The sequence below is a fragment of the Cricetulus griseus genome, chromosome 4 (assembly GCF_003668045.3).
Source record: "Cricetulus griseus strain 17A/GY chromosome 4, alternate assembly CriGri-PICRH-1.0, whole genome shotgun sequence".
NCBI classification, from domain to species: Eukaryota; Metazoa; Chordata; class Mammalia; order Rodentia; family Cricetidae; genus Cricetulus; species Cricetulus griseus.
Window position 1 is genome coordinate 87837467 of NC_048597.1, and position 19369 is coordinate 87856835.

General features: G+C 36.9%; 1 protein-coding gene across 2 annotated transcripts in view; it reads right to left on the minus strand.

Moving 5' to 3' along the window:
- The window catches only part of LOC100757822 (vomeronasal type-2 receptor 26), a 64749-nt gene extending 60605 nt beyond the window's left edge, over window positions 1-4144 (minus strand). For both annotated transcript variants that reach the window (XM_035443201.1, XM_035443200.1), the window contains exon 1: window positions 3384-4144. In XM_035443201.1, the coding sequence (XP_035299092.1) occupies window positions 3384-3524 (141 nt within the window). In that variant the 5' untranslated portion in view covers window positions 3525-4144. The remainder of the gene's footprint in view (window positions 1-3383) is intronic.
- Window positions 4145-19369: the final 15225 nt, after the last annotated feature.

Below are 19369 nucleotides of genomic sequence, written 5' to 3' on the forward strand. Positions count from 1 at the left end.
ACCAGACAGAAACTTAACAAAGAAACAAAGAATGTAATAGAAGTTTTGAATCAATTGGGTTAATAGACATCTATAGATCATTCCATCCCAACACAAAAGAATATAACTTCTTCTCAGTGACACATAGAACCTTCTCTAAAATTCACCACATACTTGGCAACATAGCAAACCTCCACAGATACAAAAAATTGAGATAAGCCCCTGTATCTCATCAGACCACCATAATTTAAGATTAGAATTCAACAGCAATACAAATTGCAGAAAACCTACAAAGTCATGGAAATAAAATAACACCCAATTGCACCACTCCAGGGGTGAGGAAGAAATAAAAAAAAAGAAATTAAAGACTTCCTAGAGTTTAATGAGAATGTAGACACAACATACCCAAATTTATGGGATACTATGAAAACAGTACTAAGAGGAAAGTTCATAGCATTAAGTGCCCACATGAAGAAACTGGAGAATAGTCACACTAGAGTGTTAACAGAACAACTGAAAGCTTTAAAGCAAAAAGGAGCAAACTCACCACTGAGGAGTAGATACCAGGTAATAATCAAACTGAGGGCTTAAATTAGTAAAGTAGAAACTAGGAAAACATTACAAAGAATCAATGAAATAAAGAGTTGGTTCTTTGAGAAGATCAACTGTAGCCCTACTACACACTGACAATAGAGGGCTGAGAAAGAAATCAGAGAAACATCACCCTCTGACTCTTTAAAGAAAGAAATTAACAATGATACCAGAAAATGGAAAGATCTCCCATGATCTTGGATCAGTAGGATCAACATAGTAAAAATGGCAATCTTGCCAAAAGCAATCTACAGATTCAACACAATCCCCATCAAAATCCCAGCACAATTCTTCATAGACCTTGAAAGAAAAATACTGAACTTTTTATTGAGAAACAAAAGACACAGGACAGCCAAAACAACCTGTACAATAGGGGAAATTCCTGAGGCATCACCATCCCTGAGTTCAGGCTCTTTATAGAGCGTTGGTCCTGTAAACAGCCTGATATTGGCACAAAAATAGGCAGGTAGACCAATGGAATTGGGTTGAAAACCCTGATACTAATCCACATAACTACAAACACCTGATTTTTGACAAAGAAGATAAAGATATACAATGGAGGTGAGCATCTTCAGCAAGTGGTGTTGTCATAACTGTATTCTGTCATGTAGCAGACTTCGGAAAGATCCATCTATGTCTTCATGCACAAAACTTAAGGCCCAATGGATGAAAGACCTCAACATAAATCCAAACACACTGAACCTCTTAGAAGAGAAAGTAGTAGATACCCTTGAACGAAATTGTACAGGAGAGTGCTTCCTGACTATACCAACAGTAGCACAGACATTGAGATCTACCATTAATAAATTGGACCTCCTGAAAGTGAGAAGCTTCTGTAAGGCAAAGGATACAGTCTGGAAGACAAAACCACAGCCCACAGAATGGGAAAATATCTTCACCAAACCCACATCTGACAGAGGCCTGATTTCCAAAATATACAATGAACTCAACAAGCTAGAGACCATAACAGCAATCAATGAAATTAATAAGTGGGCCATAGAACTAAATATATAATTCTCAACAGAGGAATCTAAAATGGCTGAAAAACATTGAAGAAAGTGCTCAAAATCCATAGCCATCAGAGAAATGCAACTCAAAACAAGTCTGAGATGCCATCTTACACTGGCCAGAATGGTTAAAATCAAAAACACCAATGACAATCTATGTTGGAGAGGATGTGGAGAAAAAGGAACACTCCTCCATTGCTGGTGGGAGTGCAAACTTATAAGACCACTTTGGAAATAAGTATGGTGGTTGCTCAGGAAAATGGCAATCAGTCTACCTCAAGATTCAGCAATTCCTCTCTTGGCCATATACCCAAATTATGCATGTTTATACAACAAGGACATATGTTCAACCATGTTCATAGCAGCATTGTTTGTAATAGCAGAACTTGTAAGCCACCTAGATGCCCTTCATCTGAAGAATGGATAGAGAAAATGTGGTGCATTTATACAATGATGTACAACTCAGCAGGCACCCATTAATATACACTAAACTGAACTCTGGAACACAGTTATAGATATGGAGGAATGAAGATCAAAGTGGTTGGGCTTGGCTGGTGAATCCCACATAAACAACTGGCCTGCACAAGGGGAAATACATGGACCCCAGGCTAATCAGTGGGATACCAACATGGAACTGATGTGGACCCCAATAATGTGGGTGTCAGTTAGGAGGCCTTAGAAATCTATGGGGCCTCTTGGAGTAGATCAGTACTTATTTCTAGCATCGGAATGAACTCTGGGAGCCCATTTCACATAGAAGGGTATTCCATCAGCCTAGACACATGGAGGAGGACCTATGCCCTTTCCCAAAGGATATGACAGACTCTGAAGACAACCCCAATAGAATAACTCACTCTCCCTGGGAGCAGAGATGGTATGGGATAGGTAGGGTATTAGTGGAGGGGCAGGGCAGGTAAGGAGAGATTGTGAACTGGCATTGGCATGTAAAACAATCCTTCTATTTTAAATAAAAATGGAGGGAAAATGGAAAAGAGCAAGGAATGAGGATATGGGGGCACATCACCAATAATTGTTGCCTCATCCTTCCCTAATGATAGATTTAATGAAGTCATCACCCAGCATCTAGTGTAAAATGAGAGTCTGTGAGAAAGACAGAAATAATCATGTATATCATGATTTCTTAATTTAGGATGCAATACATATATGAATTGTTTTACTGAGTGACAGTAATCAGTGTTGCACTATCTGTTTTTCTAATCTTGATTAACTACCAAGCATGGGGCCTACCCTAATGCTTTCTCAGTTTGTAGTGATACTTGCAGATGGATGCTTTGCCTCAGTAGTGCTTTGTTACAGCCTATTGTGGGGATATCTCTAAGTGGATGTTCTCTGTGAGTGCTACTCAGAGATCTGCTTTCATGACAGATCATACTTTCCTTGCAAAATTTTTCAGTAGTGATGTCCTTGAGGATTGTTCCAAATTAATTTATAGGTCCTGGGTTCTCTCTTCCTCTCTGTCCTTGTTGAATACTGAATAAACTATGAGATGTTTATACCTTATCTTGTGTAGTTAGTTATATGACTAGTGAGCAGCACTTATCTATGAAGCATCATGGTACATCTTGCCAATGATTGAAGATAGAATCATGAATACTACTAAGTGATCTCCTTAGGAAACCAAGCATTTACTGCTTATGTTTTCACCACATTCATTCCACCATTGATCATAGCAGTATCCAGATAATTCATTCACTTCTATTTTAAATCAAAGTCAATGAACAAGCAACTCAGTTTCCTTTGTTTTGTATCCTACATGACTGTGGATATCAAATTTTACTAACTTACTTGTGGAATTTTGTAGAGTTCCAAAAGAGTTCCAATTGCAGCAGAAAATTCAGGCCTGATTCCCGCAATGATTCCAAGTGCTTTGTGTTGAGTTTTGCATTTGTAGTTAGGAATAAACTCACTCCTTTCAGATAGCCACATCAGAGGGCCCTCTAAAGTTCTGCGGTGAGAGTGAAAGGCATTGTAGAGGTGGAATCCCAAGGTTACATTGGGAAGCAGATGGGCATCCTTATTGATCTCTTCAATGGCAAAGTATAAAGTCAGCAAATATTGGTAGTTTTTCCATTTCTCCCTAAACAGCAGGGGCAGAATGATGAGTACAGTTAGGGCATTATTGTCAGAAACTCATAACAAATTTGGGATATTAGTGGATTTTAAGCCCTGACCTCTTTACTGACATGTAAGACTAGTGTGAGTGAGCCCCTGGCAGCTAAGGAACATCATGGAATGGCTCAGGAACCCTCAGAGTTTGACTTATACTTCAGTATTGGTTTCTGGAAGTGCATAGTGTGGATTGAAGTGTCAGGTGTCTGTGTCCTATGGTTTCTGAGTACATGGTGCTTATGGTGCTTATGCTACAGGGTTATTCATCAAACACTGAGATAAGGAAGAGTCAATTATGTTTTCTCTAGAATGTGAAGAACTTCATAAACTTTTATTTTGTACTGAAACGATCTTATACTCAAATTCTATTTTATATTGGAATTACAAACAAGATTGAATAACAGTTCAATGACAAACTCAGTTCCCTTCTCCCTCTTTTCCTCTCCTAACACTGCCCCCAAGCTAAAAACCCTACATATCACATATCCTTTCTTCTAATCTACACCTGACTCAACATTTCTGCTCCCTCATGACCTCTGCATCCTTCCTTTTCTTCCCTCTCATTCTCGTAGCTCCCTCTCCACTCTCTTCCTATGTTCTCAATTTGCTCAGGGGATGGTGACCCTTTGTCCTTCACCAGGGTACAGAGTTTGTCTCTTTTAGGGTCCTCCTTGTTGACTAGTTTCTCTGGCAGTGTGGATTGTTGGCTGGCAATCGCTGACTCCATGTCTAAAATCCACATATGAGTGAACACATATCATGTTCGTCTTTTTGTGACTGGGTTACCTCACTCAGAATGGTTTCTTAGAGTTCTATCCATTTTCCTGCAAATTTCAGGATTCCATCACTTATTTCTGCTGAGTAGTACTCCATTGTGTAAATGCACCACATTTTCTCTAACCATTTTTCAGTTGAGGGTCGTCTAGGCTGCTTCCAGTTTCTGGCTATTACAAATATTGTTGCTATAAACATGGTTGAACAAATACCCTTGTTGTATGAATGTGCTTCTTTTGTGTATATGCCTAGGAGTGGAATTGCTGGATCTTGTGGTAGACTGATTCCCATTTTCTTGAGGAGCTGACATACTGATTTCCAAAGTGGCTGTACAAGTTGACAACCCACCACGAGTTGAGAAGTGTCCTCCTTTATCCACATCCTCTCCAGCATAAACTGTCATTGGTGTTTTTGATTTTAGCCATTTTGACAGGAGTAAGATGGTATCTCAGTGTTCTTTTGATTTGCATTTCTTATGTGTCCTTCAGCCATTTTAGATATTCCTCTATTGAGAATTGTCTATTTATTTCTGGACCCCAATTTTTAATTGGATTGTTTGGTGTGTTGGAGACTAGCTTTTTGAGTTCTTTGTATATTTTGGAGATCAGCCCTCTGTCAGATGTGGAGTTGGTGAATATCTTTTCCCAGTCTGAGGGCTGCCGTGTTGTTTTGCTGACTATGTCCCTTGCCTTACAGAAGCTTCTCAGTTTCAGGAGGTCTCATTTATTAATTGTTGACCTCCGTGCCTGTTATACTTGTGTAGTGTCCAAGAAGTCTCCTGTACCAATTAATTCAAGGTATTTCACACTTTATCTTCTAATAGATTCAGTGTGGCTTGGTTTATGTGGAGGTCTTTGATCCATTTTGACTTAACTTTTGTGCAGGGTGAGTGGCTTGGGTCTATCTGTAGTGTTCTACATGTTTGCATCCAGTTATGCCAGCACCATTTGTTGACAATGTTCTGTTTGTTCCAGCGTATATATTTGGACTCTTTGTCAAAATCAGGTGTTCGTATATACTCAAATTTAATTGTCTAATACTTTTGTTTTCCTATCACCGAGTGTTAATGTTTATCTATGGGAGATGGACAGATGGCTAAGCAGCTAGGGACTCTGATTCCTTTTGTAAAAAATCTATGGCCTCAATTCCCAGTGCCTACTTGGAGACTCAGAACCATCTGTATTTTTAGGCAAGAAATCTTCTTCTAAAGTATGTGGGCACCAGGTACAAATGTGTCCAACACAATTATAGAGGAAGGTAAGCACTCAAACATATGACATAAAATAAATAAACCATTTTGAAAAGTGTTTCTGTGACTTGAGAAATGACTGAGAGGTTGAGCCTACTTTCAGCTCTTGGGTCATATTTGATTCAGGTCACAACAGCCTCTCTTTGTGTTACAATAGTGTGCAGCACAGTTTTAGGGTGGAACCCACATCCTCCTTTGGCCTCTGCAGGCACCAGGCACAGAAACATATTGGCAAAGTAATTACAGATATAAAGTTTTAAAAAAATTAATAATATTTAAAAAATAGTAAACAAAAAGAAGATCTTTTATTTCAAGATTACAGATTAAAAGAGTGAGCAGAGTTTCCTGTGTAACACAGTGAAAGAGTCAAAGTAAATAAAAACAGAACACATAAAGAGGAAACTCTCCTGAATTCATGTGCAGTAAAAGAGTGCTTAAAATGAGAGGAAAGGAAACTTTGAAAGGAGGTGGATGGGCTCAGCTTTCTCACTCATGGCATTTCGTGGTTGGGGAGGGGTCAGCAGGAGCTACTTTCAAAACCCGGAGTAAATGAGATCATGGCTAACCACACTAAAGACAATAAGAGAACTCATGGGTCTCAAGTCTACTGTATTCTGTTGACAGAGATTCTACCTAGATACCTGTAGGCAGCAGGAAGAAATGCCTTTGGTTACACTGTGTTTCATGAGGTCTATTGCTAGATGACATATTATGAGAGCATCTGTTGTTCAAAAACTGGCAATTAGCAACCATTGAGGGAGGGAGAAATTAGTCTTCCCTTGGGATTATCCAATACCAAGTGTTCAACAATATAAGTGGACATGTATATAGATTTATACATGTGTTTATATGTGTACATATGTATCAATGCATGTATGTATATAAATTTATGCAATGTACATATTGCTGTATGTATATATATATATATATATATACATATGTATATAAATACATGTATGTATGTATGTAATTAAATACATACATGTGTAGCAATATGTACATTGCATAAATTCATATATTTGTATAAAATATGTGTATGCATGTAAACATGTCTATAAATTTATATATGGCTATAAATGCATACATGAATACAAATGCTTACACATGTATGTATAAACATGCATATGAATGCATAGATACATAATTTTATGTATGAATTAAATTCATACAGGTGTATATATACATATATAAATGTAAACACGCAGATAATACATCATGTATATAATTACATTCTCTATATAAGTTTACATATGTGTATAAATGAATGCGTATGAATAAATGTGTTCCTCTATGAAAATGCATACATGAGAACTCCTGGAAAGAGTCATTTGTGGAGACTGGCTCTTTAGAACTCAATTATGTGGAAAGGTTGGACTGTTGCAGGTCTAGAAATTCATTACCTTATTCCAGGCTGCCTGTAGAAGCCTGAAATACCATTTCTTGTTCAGTTCTGCAAGTGAGGTAGTCTCTTATAACCAAATCTAGTAACTTATCAGAGCACTGGTTTCCAACAACCTAAAAGCTAAGAATAATATCAGATGTTATCTTAGGCCTTTCCTATTTTGCCAGGGACCTCTTCTCTGATATTTCTAACAATTTATTTGAGCTACAGCTTTCTTTATATTGTACTATGAGATCATCAAGAAATTACATCCCCAAGGGAACATTGAATCTTGGATCACCTAAGTCTGTGTTCATTGGCCATGATCACTCAAATTTGTCTCCAGAATAAATTCCCTCTTTTTCAATTTGAGATGGGGCTGTGAATTTTCCAATGACACAAAGCAATACTGAACACTAAACAATTGATTCAGTGGGTTATATTTGTACCTTTGTTTATATATATGTGTGTGTTAATATTTCTTCATAACAATAATTATAAACTAATGAATTTGGGAAGGAGCAAGGCTGGGGGGACAGGATATAGTTGGAGGTAGGAAAAGAAAGAGGAAATTATAGAATTAGCTTTTAAATGTGGGACATAGGGGAGGGGATATGATCAAAACCTATTGTCTGTAATTTTCAAGTAAACAAGAAAAAATAATAATATAAAAACTTCAATATACAAAAAGTTTTAAAGATTGACCAATATAACACATTGAAATTAAGAAGACTCCACAGGGTATTTGTACTGTATTGAGTGTTCCTCAAGAAGTTCTGAATGATAGAACATAACATGGATTTTAGAGAGAAGGAAAATTATGCATCAGAGGGATCCGGTGGCAGGTAAGCTCTCTAGGAAGGACATAAGAAAGACCGTGCATCCCTAGAAATACACAAACAAGGCTTCACTCGAGAGCATTATCTTGGAGTTTGAATGAAACCTCTGAGCCTTAGTCCATGGGGTTGTTAATAGTATAGAATTATGAATTTGTTGAACATTTCAGGGAGCCCAAAACTGTGAGGTTCCTGTGTTCTGCCTGAGAGCCACACACCAGCCCCCATGCCCGGTGATTAATACCTAACAGGTTTTCCATTGCCAGTGTGTGTACTGTTCCCATGCTAATATGGCTTTCCAGTCTCAAGACACAATGGAGAATCCCTCCAGCTTAAATACAACCAAAGCTGTAAGTTCTGGGGTGGCCCCAGACAGTGAAATAATCTAGCCAACCACCAGAATTTATGGATCAATGTAGCTACAGATCTCTCATGTTCAAAAGAGGAAAATGGCTCCTATGAATGCAAGCTGGTGGACATCAGACACTCATCCAATAAAGACTCTGGAACATCAGCCTAAAAAAGACAACTGTCAGCCAACCTCCCTCCATTTGTCCAGCTGGAAGTCTGCAATTACTGAGGATATGGATATTTCTTTCTGATTAAAATTTAATTCACTACATCTAGCAGAGTACATATATTTTCATTATTTTCTAATGTCTTACATGCCTAAAATATAGTTTCATCAAATCTGCATCTCAACCATATCATCCACTTTGGATGCCAGCAGGTAGGAATACAGTTTCCATATCAGACCCACCTGATTTCTACATGTCCTATGGCTCAACTATGTGATGTTCTCATCAAACAGGTCCTACCATTGAAGTTTGGAGCATAACCAAACCACTGGAAATAGATTGTAACATTTGAATTTTTTGCAGAATTCTTTATTTGAATTAGAAACAAGATTGTTTTTTGTGTCAATTCCAGTTACTTCTACCTCCCCTCCTCCCCGACCACCTTCCCTTAACTAAAACCCTACCTATCACATACCCTTTTTGCTCCCCAGGGTGGGTGAGGCCTTCGATAGGGAGTCATCAGAGTCTATCATATCCTTTGGGATATGGTCTAGGCCAACCCCAGTGTGTCTTGGCTCAGGGAGTATCCCTCTATGTGCAATGGGCTCCCAAAGTCCACACCTATGCTCGGGATAAGTACTGAACTATTACAGGAGGTCCCGTAGACTTCCGAGTTATCACAGAAACCCACGTTCCTGGGGTCTGGATCTGTCCCATGCTGGTATCCCAGCTATCAGTCTGGGAGTAGAGTTGAAAACCCTGATATTAACCCACACACCTATGAACACCAGATTTCTGACAAAGAAGCTAAATTCATAGGATGGAATAAAGAAGAAATGGTGCTGGTATAGCTGGATGCTGGAATGTAGAAGATTGCAGATAGATCCATGTCTATCACCATGCACAAAACTTAAGGCCTAATGGATCAAAGACCTCAACATAAATCCAGCCACACTGAACCTATTAGAAGACAAAGTGTGAAACACCTTTGAATTAACATTTGAGTTTATATCAAGAGCATTAACAAACAACTTAAAACAAACATTGTACCTAGAACTGAGATTTTTGCTCAATGAGACATATTTTGAAGAGGCATTATCCCCCAACTGTAAAATAACCAATTTAAGTGCTTTGTATGTATGTATTTATGAAGCATCTTTAGCAATGCATTTCCATTATGTTTTGTCCAAGGTCTAAAGTTAGGTATTTCCTTCACATACTCCCTCTCCTGTTCACCAATAACTTGCTGCCTAACTCTTTTTGCTCCAGCATTTCCATTCTTCTCTTCACACCACATGGGTTCTATTCTCCTCCTAGCGACATCTCCTATCCATTACATGTTAATAGTTTCATGATTTATATCATTACTCTAGTTAAGTAGAGATACCAGAAAATTCAAATCTAGCATCTGCATATGACAGAAAGATTTTGGTTTTTTCTTATTGTGTCTGGATTACCTCATTCAGAATGATAATCCCAGCTTCATCCCATTGCATGTAAATTTCATAATTCTATTTGTGTTTTCAGCTGAATAAAATTAAATATTGAATATGTTCCACAGGTTCAATATCATCCATTTCTTGATAGACATCTAGGCTGTTACCATGTTGACTATTGTGAATAAACCAACACTAAAAATGAATAATCAAGAAATTTCTATGGTAGGATATACAGTCTGTTAGGTAGATGCCTATGATTAATAGACTTAGAGGATAATATTGTTATCATTCCACAAATTTAGTGTATCTCCACACTAATTTCCATAGGGCCTACAGCAGTTTGTAATCCTCTTGACTCACATATATTCCAGCATTTGCTGGAGTTTATGTTCTTTTATACGATGATATCGCAGTGAAGTTTTAAGTTGTATTTCACTGATTACTAAGGAGATTGAACATCTTTATACTCTTTCTCAGCCATTTTTATGTTATATTTTCTGAATTCTCAGTTTAGTTACATGTGTTTTAAACTGGGTTGTTTGCTTTATCAATAGTTAAATCAATGTTTGCTTATTAGACATTGGGACCTCTATTTCCTGCTATCTCAATTTCTCTGGTTTTGGATCAGTTGAGAATATTTGAGATATAGTCTTTAAGCCACTGATTGTTGATGTGTGAATGTATTATCTACAGTGTTTTTGGCCCATGTACCAAGCAGCCTTTCTCACCCTACTGGACACCCATCAAATGGAAAGTGTTGGTGCTCTTTTTGAATTGGGACATTTCCTCTGACATATCTCTCTGTCTTCTTGGGGATACTAGGTATCTACCCATTTCTCTCTCATCCTTGCTGTCTCTTCCAACATGTTCTTTGATTACTCCGGGAGCTTGCTCTTCATAGGCTTCATGTGCCTTCTTCAATCTCTTTTCCTTCCCCTGACTTAGAGATTCCATTGATCCTAATTGTCTTATTGCAAATGGCTTGGCCCCAGGACAGCTCAGTGGCTAAAGATGGACACTGGATTATCAAATGATCATAGATTGTAATGATTTCTGCTGTATCACAAGCACATAATCCCAAAGTCACTTATTTTTAAACTCTTTCTGCTCTCCACTCTCAAAAAACTCTTTTATCTCCCTTTTACTTTGATCCATGCTCCTGTTCTCTTGGAACCTTCTTTGTTTTCTGCATGCTCTATTCCCTTCGTCTGATCACTGGCTGTAGTTTTTAAAAAGATTCAAATATCTTTGCAGTGTGGGTAGTATTAAAACTGTGTTATTCTGTTATACTCAATAAATAAGGTGCTTCTGGGGTTGGATTTTAGCCCTGCCTCTCCATACCTGAGCATGCTGTTTAAAAGTTTCTTTTGAATCTGTTCTGTGTCAAGCTGGCCACCTGAATCTCTAAGACAGTGAGAAGGAAAGCAAAACGCAATAGCCCAGGAGGAACACTGTGTGGTTTAAAATATATAAAAAGCAATCTTTCCCCAGTAGGGATTCCAGGTGCTAATCTACTCCCATTCTTATGTTCCTCAAACATTAATAAATTGTAAAAATTATGTTAAGATTTTAAGACTATTTCCTACATTTTCTGTAGCTCTAGATTTGTAAATTCTTTGGATATGATTTAAAAATCAGTAAAATCTATTACAAACAGTCAGGTTGAAATTTTTAACAAAAACCTTGACAAGTTTAAAAAACTTACAACCTGATTATGTGGCACTTGGAGTCAACTCTTATTTAGAATATATATATATATATATATATGACACAGCATAGTGTACACGTTACTTGGATTAGATTCTTTTTTCTGGAAGATAAGACTTACTACAGCAAATGTTTGATAAAGGTTTATAATTCCAAAGGGGCTAAGAGGTTATTCATGATAACAGACTGATTTAGAGATACATGTGTGATTAGTTATGTCACTGCTAACTGTGTTCAACCCTAAGCATCTAGAAAATATAGATAATGAACAATGTGTGTTTAATGATTAAGGTATGTTTGTTAAATAAATATATAAATTCCTAAAGTCCATCCAGGCTACCACAAACTGACATGAAGCTAGACTTATACCTTCTTTGTCTTTGCTAACTATGTTAATCTTGAGGTATTTGAATAAACTAAGTTATATAAGAAACTGATATTCTGTAAAATACACTATTAATGATTAAAACATTAATGTTCCCAGACTCATTATGGACTGTATTTTTGATTTATGGCTTCATTTTGATGCTAAATGATCTTTAATTCAAAGTTGTATGGCTCAAAGTTAGCATGGATACCTTTGTAAAATTCTAATCTTATAAAAACTACCAACTTGTAAACAGTAGAAAATAATTAAAACATGTAAGTTAATGTTCAGTAACTTTATCAATGATCAGTTTCTTTATTGTAGTCAGAATTATGTTTTCAGTCATTGTGAGTACAAATGTAATTCATTTACAATGAGACAAATTTAGTCATATATATATACATATATATATATATATATATATATATATATATATATATACATATATATATCAGGGAAAAGTCAGAAGCAAGTCACTGAAAATAAGTAATTTTTTTTCCAAATAAGGTATAGTTAATGAATTATACAATATCCCTCAAGCCCCTCAAAGAGATCTGCTGACTATGGAACTTAAGGAAGTTAATAAAAATGCTTCCCCTGGTAAACAAAACTACAAGCTTCTGGAATCAGCAGCTGAGGCCATCCACAAATAAGATGGCAGAAACAGACTCCACATGAATCCTATATCAACTGTGGTCTTGATGAATACTGCTTCACCCAATACTAGGTTCCTGCCAAAAATTGGACACTGTTGGGTTGAGTGTCCTACTCTGCCTGGGCAAGGTACGTCAGTTTCTCAAGTTCCTCTTCTACAGAAATATGGCTCAAATCTCAAGAGTTCAATGGTTGATGGCAGATGCTACCCTGTGTGGCAGTCAAAGTCTAATGGTGTCTTATGTCACATCCAAATACTGACAACTTGTGCTCTGAACAAAGACATCCAGATCACCATACAGGATCCCAGACTGGCTTCCCAGGTTTCAGGGAACTCTTGGTCATTTTAACTGATATAGGGGCAATTTGGTTTCTGTTTCCTAGTGGGATTTATCCTCCTCAGATCTTTGATAGTATTGTTAGCAAGTTGTACCAGTATAAGTTTAGCAGCAGCAGTCAGATCTGATCAGATCCTTACAACAAGGCTCAGCTGCATGGTCTGTCCATATCATATGTGAAGATTAGGTCTTGATTTTTCTAAGCTAATAGATCATGTGCTGAGGAAGGCAGACATACAGACAGGGCTAATTGCTGACAGGCTTTACACTGAAAACCATAATCTCAAAAAAGTTGATTTAAATGAAAATCAAATGGAAGCAATCACCTTTTGAATCTTTGATCCCATCAAGCAACAATCTATGTCTCCTGGTAAAAGATTGGATGGAAAAAAGGTTTAAAATTGACATGACCTTTGAGGGTCTATGGAAGTGACTTAAAGTCGGTAAATGCAAGTGGCAAAGGTCTGTTTAATTTATTTAAGTTATGTGAAATGAGACTTAAAATTTCAAAGGTACAGATTTTTATCTTATTAATCAGTTGCATTCTGATATGCTATAGATCTAGCCTTGGTAAAATACTGCCTACTATTTTCATAGTCAAAGGGCAAAATTTTTAGTTTCCTTTCATTTTTTTTATATTCTGGACAGAGAGACAAGGGAAAAATTGTTTATGTTTGTATCATCCTTTGGGTCCCCAAGTTTTTACAATGGCTATAGAGCATAAGTATACAACTATAGATACTGGTTAAATGCCTGGAAGTCTGTTTCCTGATCTCACACAGCAGTGAATGTGTTGAACCTTCAAGAAGACTCTTCTCAGTAGAAGAACTCCCTAATCTAGAATAGACGTTCAAATGAAAATGGCACAGATGATAGCAACAATAGAAACAAACAACAGGAAATATAAAACAGCAACTCATTCACAATATTATAACTAAACAACAAATGAACTCTAATATTCTCAAAGAGATCCAATGCTAAATGAGTAATTCAAAAAGTAAAGATAAATGACCTAAAAGCAGATAGAAACAAACAAGAGAATTCAACTAGGCATTGAGAAAAAATGCAACGCTGTAGAGGAAAACAATGCCTGAGGGATAAGTAAAGGAGCCATATATGTCAAAGAGTCATTACCAAGAAACATAAATCCTAAAGGGAAATTGAGATGCTTAGGAAGGGGAAGAACAAGTAAAATTGTTGTAAATGGAAAACACAAAACTGCCAATAAAATACAGTGGAAAGTGAACCCAGCACAACTGACTGATGAGAAGACAGAATATCAGGCATGATGGATGCGATTTTCAGAACACTGCTTTAAAATATCAATAAAAAATTAAATAAGTAATAAACATGTCCATGGCATCCAAACTCTGAGATCCTTTAAATAGATCAATGCAAGAACACATGGGATAGGAGGTACTAAGATACATACTAAAGACATGGGGATTTAGCAGAAACTCCCTTTGTTTGTGGAAAGAAACAGACGTTCAAACACAAGACATTTAGATTCCCTAGTGAAAAGAGTGGAACCTCTCCGTGGCACATTGGAGTCAATAGGTGAAAAAAAGTTGAAGCCTGACCGTGGACTCATAAAATGGACAGACACAACAGTTGGCATTTCTCTATCTACTTGACTAGAAAAATCAAGAAGAGGAAAACAAATGTCTGTTGATGCATAAAGGAGGAAAGTTTGCAATGACTTTCACATGTCCGTGTATACAATTCATTATTCTCAAAGGAATTACATTTGAACAGATGAACTTGCACTTTCATGTAGCCAGAACACTCTCAGCACAGTCACACAAGTACTTACATCACGATGTCAAAAAGATTTGGTTTTTTCTTAAAAGGTATCTGGAATTTGTCTTGGAAATCTTGGGTGATATAAATGGGGATAAATGTACCTAGGATTATGTCAGCATACATGTAGGTGGTGGGATTCCAGTTATTGGAACACTTCTCATGGATCATTTCCCCTATTGTAAAGAAATATTTCTGGAGTAGGAAGAGACGAAGTAAAAGACGGGACATGGCAGGGTCTGAAATACACAGAGTCAATGCCCTGCACCCTGCAACAATGCTTAGCTAAGGAGATTATTGGCTAAGGTTATAGTACAGGTTCAGACCTCAACAGTGTCAGAGAAAACAGTAGCTACAGCTTATTCCTGATGTTGCATCAGGCCTTCAGGCTGCATATAACCCATGGTTCTCATGCCAGACAAAGGCATAGACAGAAGCAAAGTCCAGACAACGCAATAAGAGTGCTGAGAGTCTCCTCTAACTGTAACCAGAGTGACCCTGAATGTGCTGACTTTCCTTGCTTCTATTTAGCTCTCATACATGTGCTCTGGGGATCCCATAGTCCTGGGACTGTGCACCTGCATCCTCTATGGTGGTGAAAAACATGTTTACATCCTTCCTTCTTCCCCACCTCTATGATTTCCTCATGGTCCACAGTGACTTTGGAGAGCACTATAGCCTGAGACAGAGTTGCGGGTCATCACCACAGCTTGTTTGTTTTGGATTGCTGTTTTGGAAGACACATGGAGGAAATGTGAAGAGGGGAGAAAAGGCCATAGCTGGAGCCCACAAAGCAACACTTACAATATTTCATCCAATTCTTTCACTCGAGAATGATGTTTTGATGTCAGTTTCCAGTGTCGCCCATTTAGAAGCACACTAACTGTGTGTCTATTCTGACTCCCTGGTCTGCTCTCTCCTCCTTACAGCAATAATTAGTTAGATGTAGAAAGGAGTACGGACATCTTAAACAAATACAAACCATCATTTCCCACCTCATCCAAGCACAGTATGAATGTTTCCAAGCAGTTAACAGTGTTGTATTGTTAGTGCACTCTGCTACAGCCCCTCCTCCACTACAATTTATAACAAATAATAATCACAATACTTTATCTCTACACTTCTTCCTCTCTACACTTCTTCCTCTTTCCTATAATGCTAGTTATCAGAAATACTCTTGATATCATTTCATTTTATACTATTGATAATTATGATAGAGTATAAGACAATTCAAATTATATGTATATCTGTTACATAGGTAACAAGAATTTATGAAAAATAACTCCCTGAATTTTCAAAAGAGCAGGTGTGGTATATTCAGGCTTTGCAGGATGAAAGGAAAGGAGAAATCATGTAATTATACCTCAGCAAATAAATAAACAGATATCTCTCATGTATACCCTTCCAAAGTTTTGGTTATTGGATTTCTTAAAATATACACAAAGACCTTTTCAATTGAACAATGTTTGTTAGTATTATCTGCTCTGCATATATCTTGAAGTGTTTCTTTAAATTATCCCTCTTTTATCACTGCAATCTGTTCTTTGACTATCCATTTCACAGAACCCTGATGTGCAGCCTCACACAGTCATTACTGTTAGACATGAGGACAGGTGTCCACTTCTCATTTCAGCTCTAAGACACCATTTGGACAGATCCTTGTAAGCCTTGTGCTTCCTGCCTCAGTTTCTGTAGATTCCTATATGTTTAAGTCTATGGATTTAGAGGGCTTTGATCTTTGTTCTTCATTCCCTCTGACACTGAAGCTGTTCTGGATCAATTAACCTGAGCCTGGAGGGGCAATTTGATGGAGATATTACATTCATGGTTGAGGATTCTGAGGTCTCTCACTGTCTGCATGTTGTTGTTACTTGTCTCTGTATTTGTTCCCATCTGTTGCAGGAAGAACAAATGACGAAAGCTGACCAAAGTCATGGTATTTAAATATAGCAGAATGTCATTAGGGGTTCTTTTCTTGCTGCATTCTTTTGGTAGAACAGTAGTATTTGCTTTTTTTCTGCTTTTTTCCCTAAGCTATTTAGTTTCACATTCTTGGTCATGAAAACAGTGTCATGTATCGGTTCCATCTTGTGTAGAAGGCCTTATGTAGACTTTACTGCTTGGTTACAGCCACAGCCATTTCACTAGCTTAACTTTTGAAGGTAGGACACCAGTACAATTTTAAAGTTTTGTAGCTGGATTGGTACTTACATTTCTTCTTTGGTAGCATGCAGAATACATTCCTGTATGAAAGTTGCTAACATGTATAGGTGAAGGTTCTATGTACACACCAGCTAGATTTCTCTATGTCCAATGAGTTGTTTGTGTGTTTCTTCAGAAACAGGGCCTTGAATTTAGTTTGATGTCATATATGCATAAATTAGGAAGTTTCTTCGGTATTAACTTTCCATAGTACCACTTAAATGCCCTTAAATTTAGCTATGCCTACTCCTATTACCTTCCTCATTGTTCTCTTCCCTCCATACACTTGACTCTCATTCTAGCATATATGGATTCATAACTACCTATTTTCTTTTTCTTAAGAGATCTATCTGTCCCATTCCCAGGCCTTCACTATGTATGTATGTATCCTCTGTTGTTTTATATATTTTAACTTTCTTATCATTAGCTTCACAACTAATATTCACACATATGCAAATACATACTTTATTTTCTTTTTGAGTCTTGGTTACTTCACTCAGAATGATTTTCCCTAGTTTACCTGTGAATATCGATTTACCAGAAAGTTTCATGATTTCATTATTTATTTTTAAAGCAAGCCTTTTTTCATTCATTCATTTAGCTCATAAATAAAGTCATGCACAATTATGACACGGAATACAGTATGTTCACAATGGCATGTCTATATTAAACCAATTAATATGTTATATCACACATACTCATCATTTTTGTTTTGAAAACACTTAAAGTATATTATCTCACAATTTTTAAAATATATCATATTGTTATCAACCATATTTATCATATCATCTGTAAATAGTGAGAGTTTGACTTCTTCCTTTCCGATTTGTATTCCCTTGATCTCCTTTTGTTGTCTTATTGCTCTAGCTAGGATTTCAAGGACAATATTGAAGAGGTATGGAGAGAGTGGACAGCCTTGTCTTGTCTCCGATTTTAGAGGAATTTGATCGAGTTTCTCTCCATTTAATTTGATGTTGGCTTTTGGCTTGCTGTATATTGCTTTTATTATATTGGGGTATGTTCCTGTTATTCCTGATTTCTCTAAGGCCTTTGTCATGAAGGGGTTTTGGATTTTGTCAAAGGGTTTTTCAGCATCTAGTGAGATGATCATGTGTTTTTTTTTTCTTAGTCTGTTTATATGGTGGATTTCATTGATAGATTTTCATATGTTGAAAATCCCTTGCTTTCCTGGGATGAAACCTACTTGATCATAGTGGATGATTTCCCTGATATGATCTTGTATTCTATTTGCTAGGTTTTATTTAGAATTTTGCATCAATTTTCATGAGGGATGTTGGTCTGTAGTTCTCTTTCTTAGTTGTGTCTTTGTGTGGCTTGGGTATCAAGGTTATTGTAGCCTCCTAAAAATGGTAATGTCCCTTCTGCTTCTATTTTGTGGAACAATTTGAGGAGTATTGGTATTAGCATTTCTTTGAATTTATGGTAGAATTCTGCAGTGAATCCATCTGGCCCTGGGCTTTTTTTGGTTGGGAGACTTTTGATGACTGCTTCAATTTCCTTAGAGTTTATAGGTCTGTTTAAGTTGCCTTTCTGTTCTTGATTCAATTTTGGTAAGTGATAACTGTCCAGAAAATTGTCCATTTCCTTTAAATTTTCCAATTTTGTGGAGTACAGGTTTTCAAAGTATGACCTGAAGATTCTCTGGATTTCTTCAGTGTCCGTTGTTATGTCCCCCTCTTCATTTCTGATTTTGTTAATTTGTATGATCTCTCTCTGCCTTTTGGTTAATTTGGATAACGGTTTGTCTATTTTGTTGATTTTCTCAAAGAACCAACTCTTTGTTATATTGATTCTTTGAATTGTTTTCTTTGTTTCAACTTTATTGATTTCTGCCCTCAGTTTGATTATTTCCTGGCGTCTGCTACTCCAGGGTGAATTTGCTTCCATTTTTTTCTAGAGCTATCAGCTGTGATGTCAAATCTCTGGTGTGGCTATTCTCTAGTTTCTTCATGTGAGCACTTAGAGCTATCAACTTTCCTCTTAGTACTGCTTTCAAAGTGTCCCATAAGTTTGAGTATCTTGTGTCAACATTTTCATTGAATTCTAGGAAGTCTTTCATTTCTTTCTTTATTTATTCCTTGACCCAGGAATGGTGCAATTGCATGTTATTCAATTTCTGTGAGTTGGTAGGTTTTTTGCACGTTGATTTGTTTTTGATTTCTAACTTTAAAGCATGGTGGTCTGATAAGACACATGGGATTATTCCAAGTTTTTGTACCTGTTGAGATTTACTATGGTGCCCAGAATTTGGTCGATTTTTGAGAAGTTTCCATGTGATGCTGAAAAGAAGGTATATTCTTTTGAGTTTGGAAAGAAAGTTCTATAAATGTCTGTTAATCCCAATTGGGTCATACTTCTGTTAGTTTCTTTGTCTCT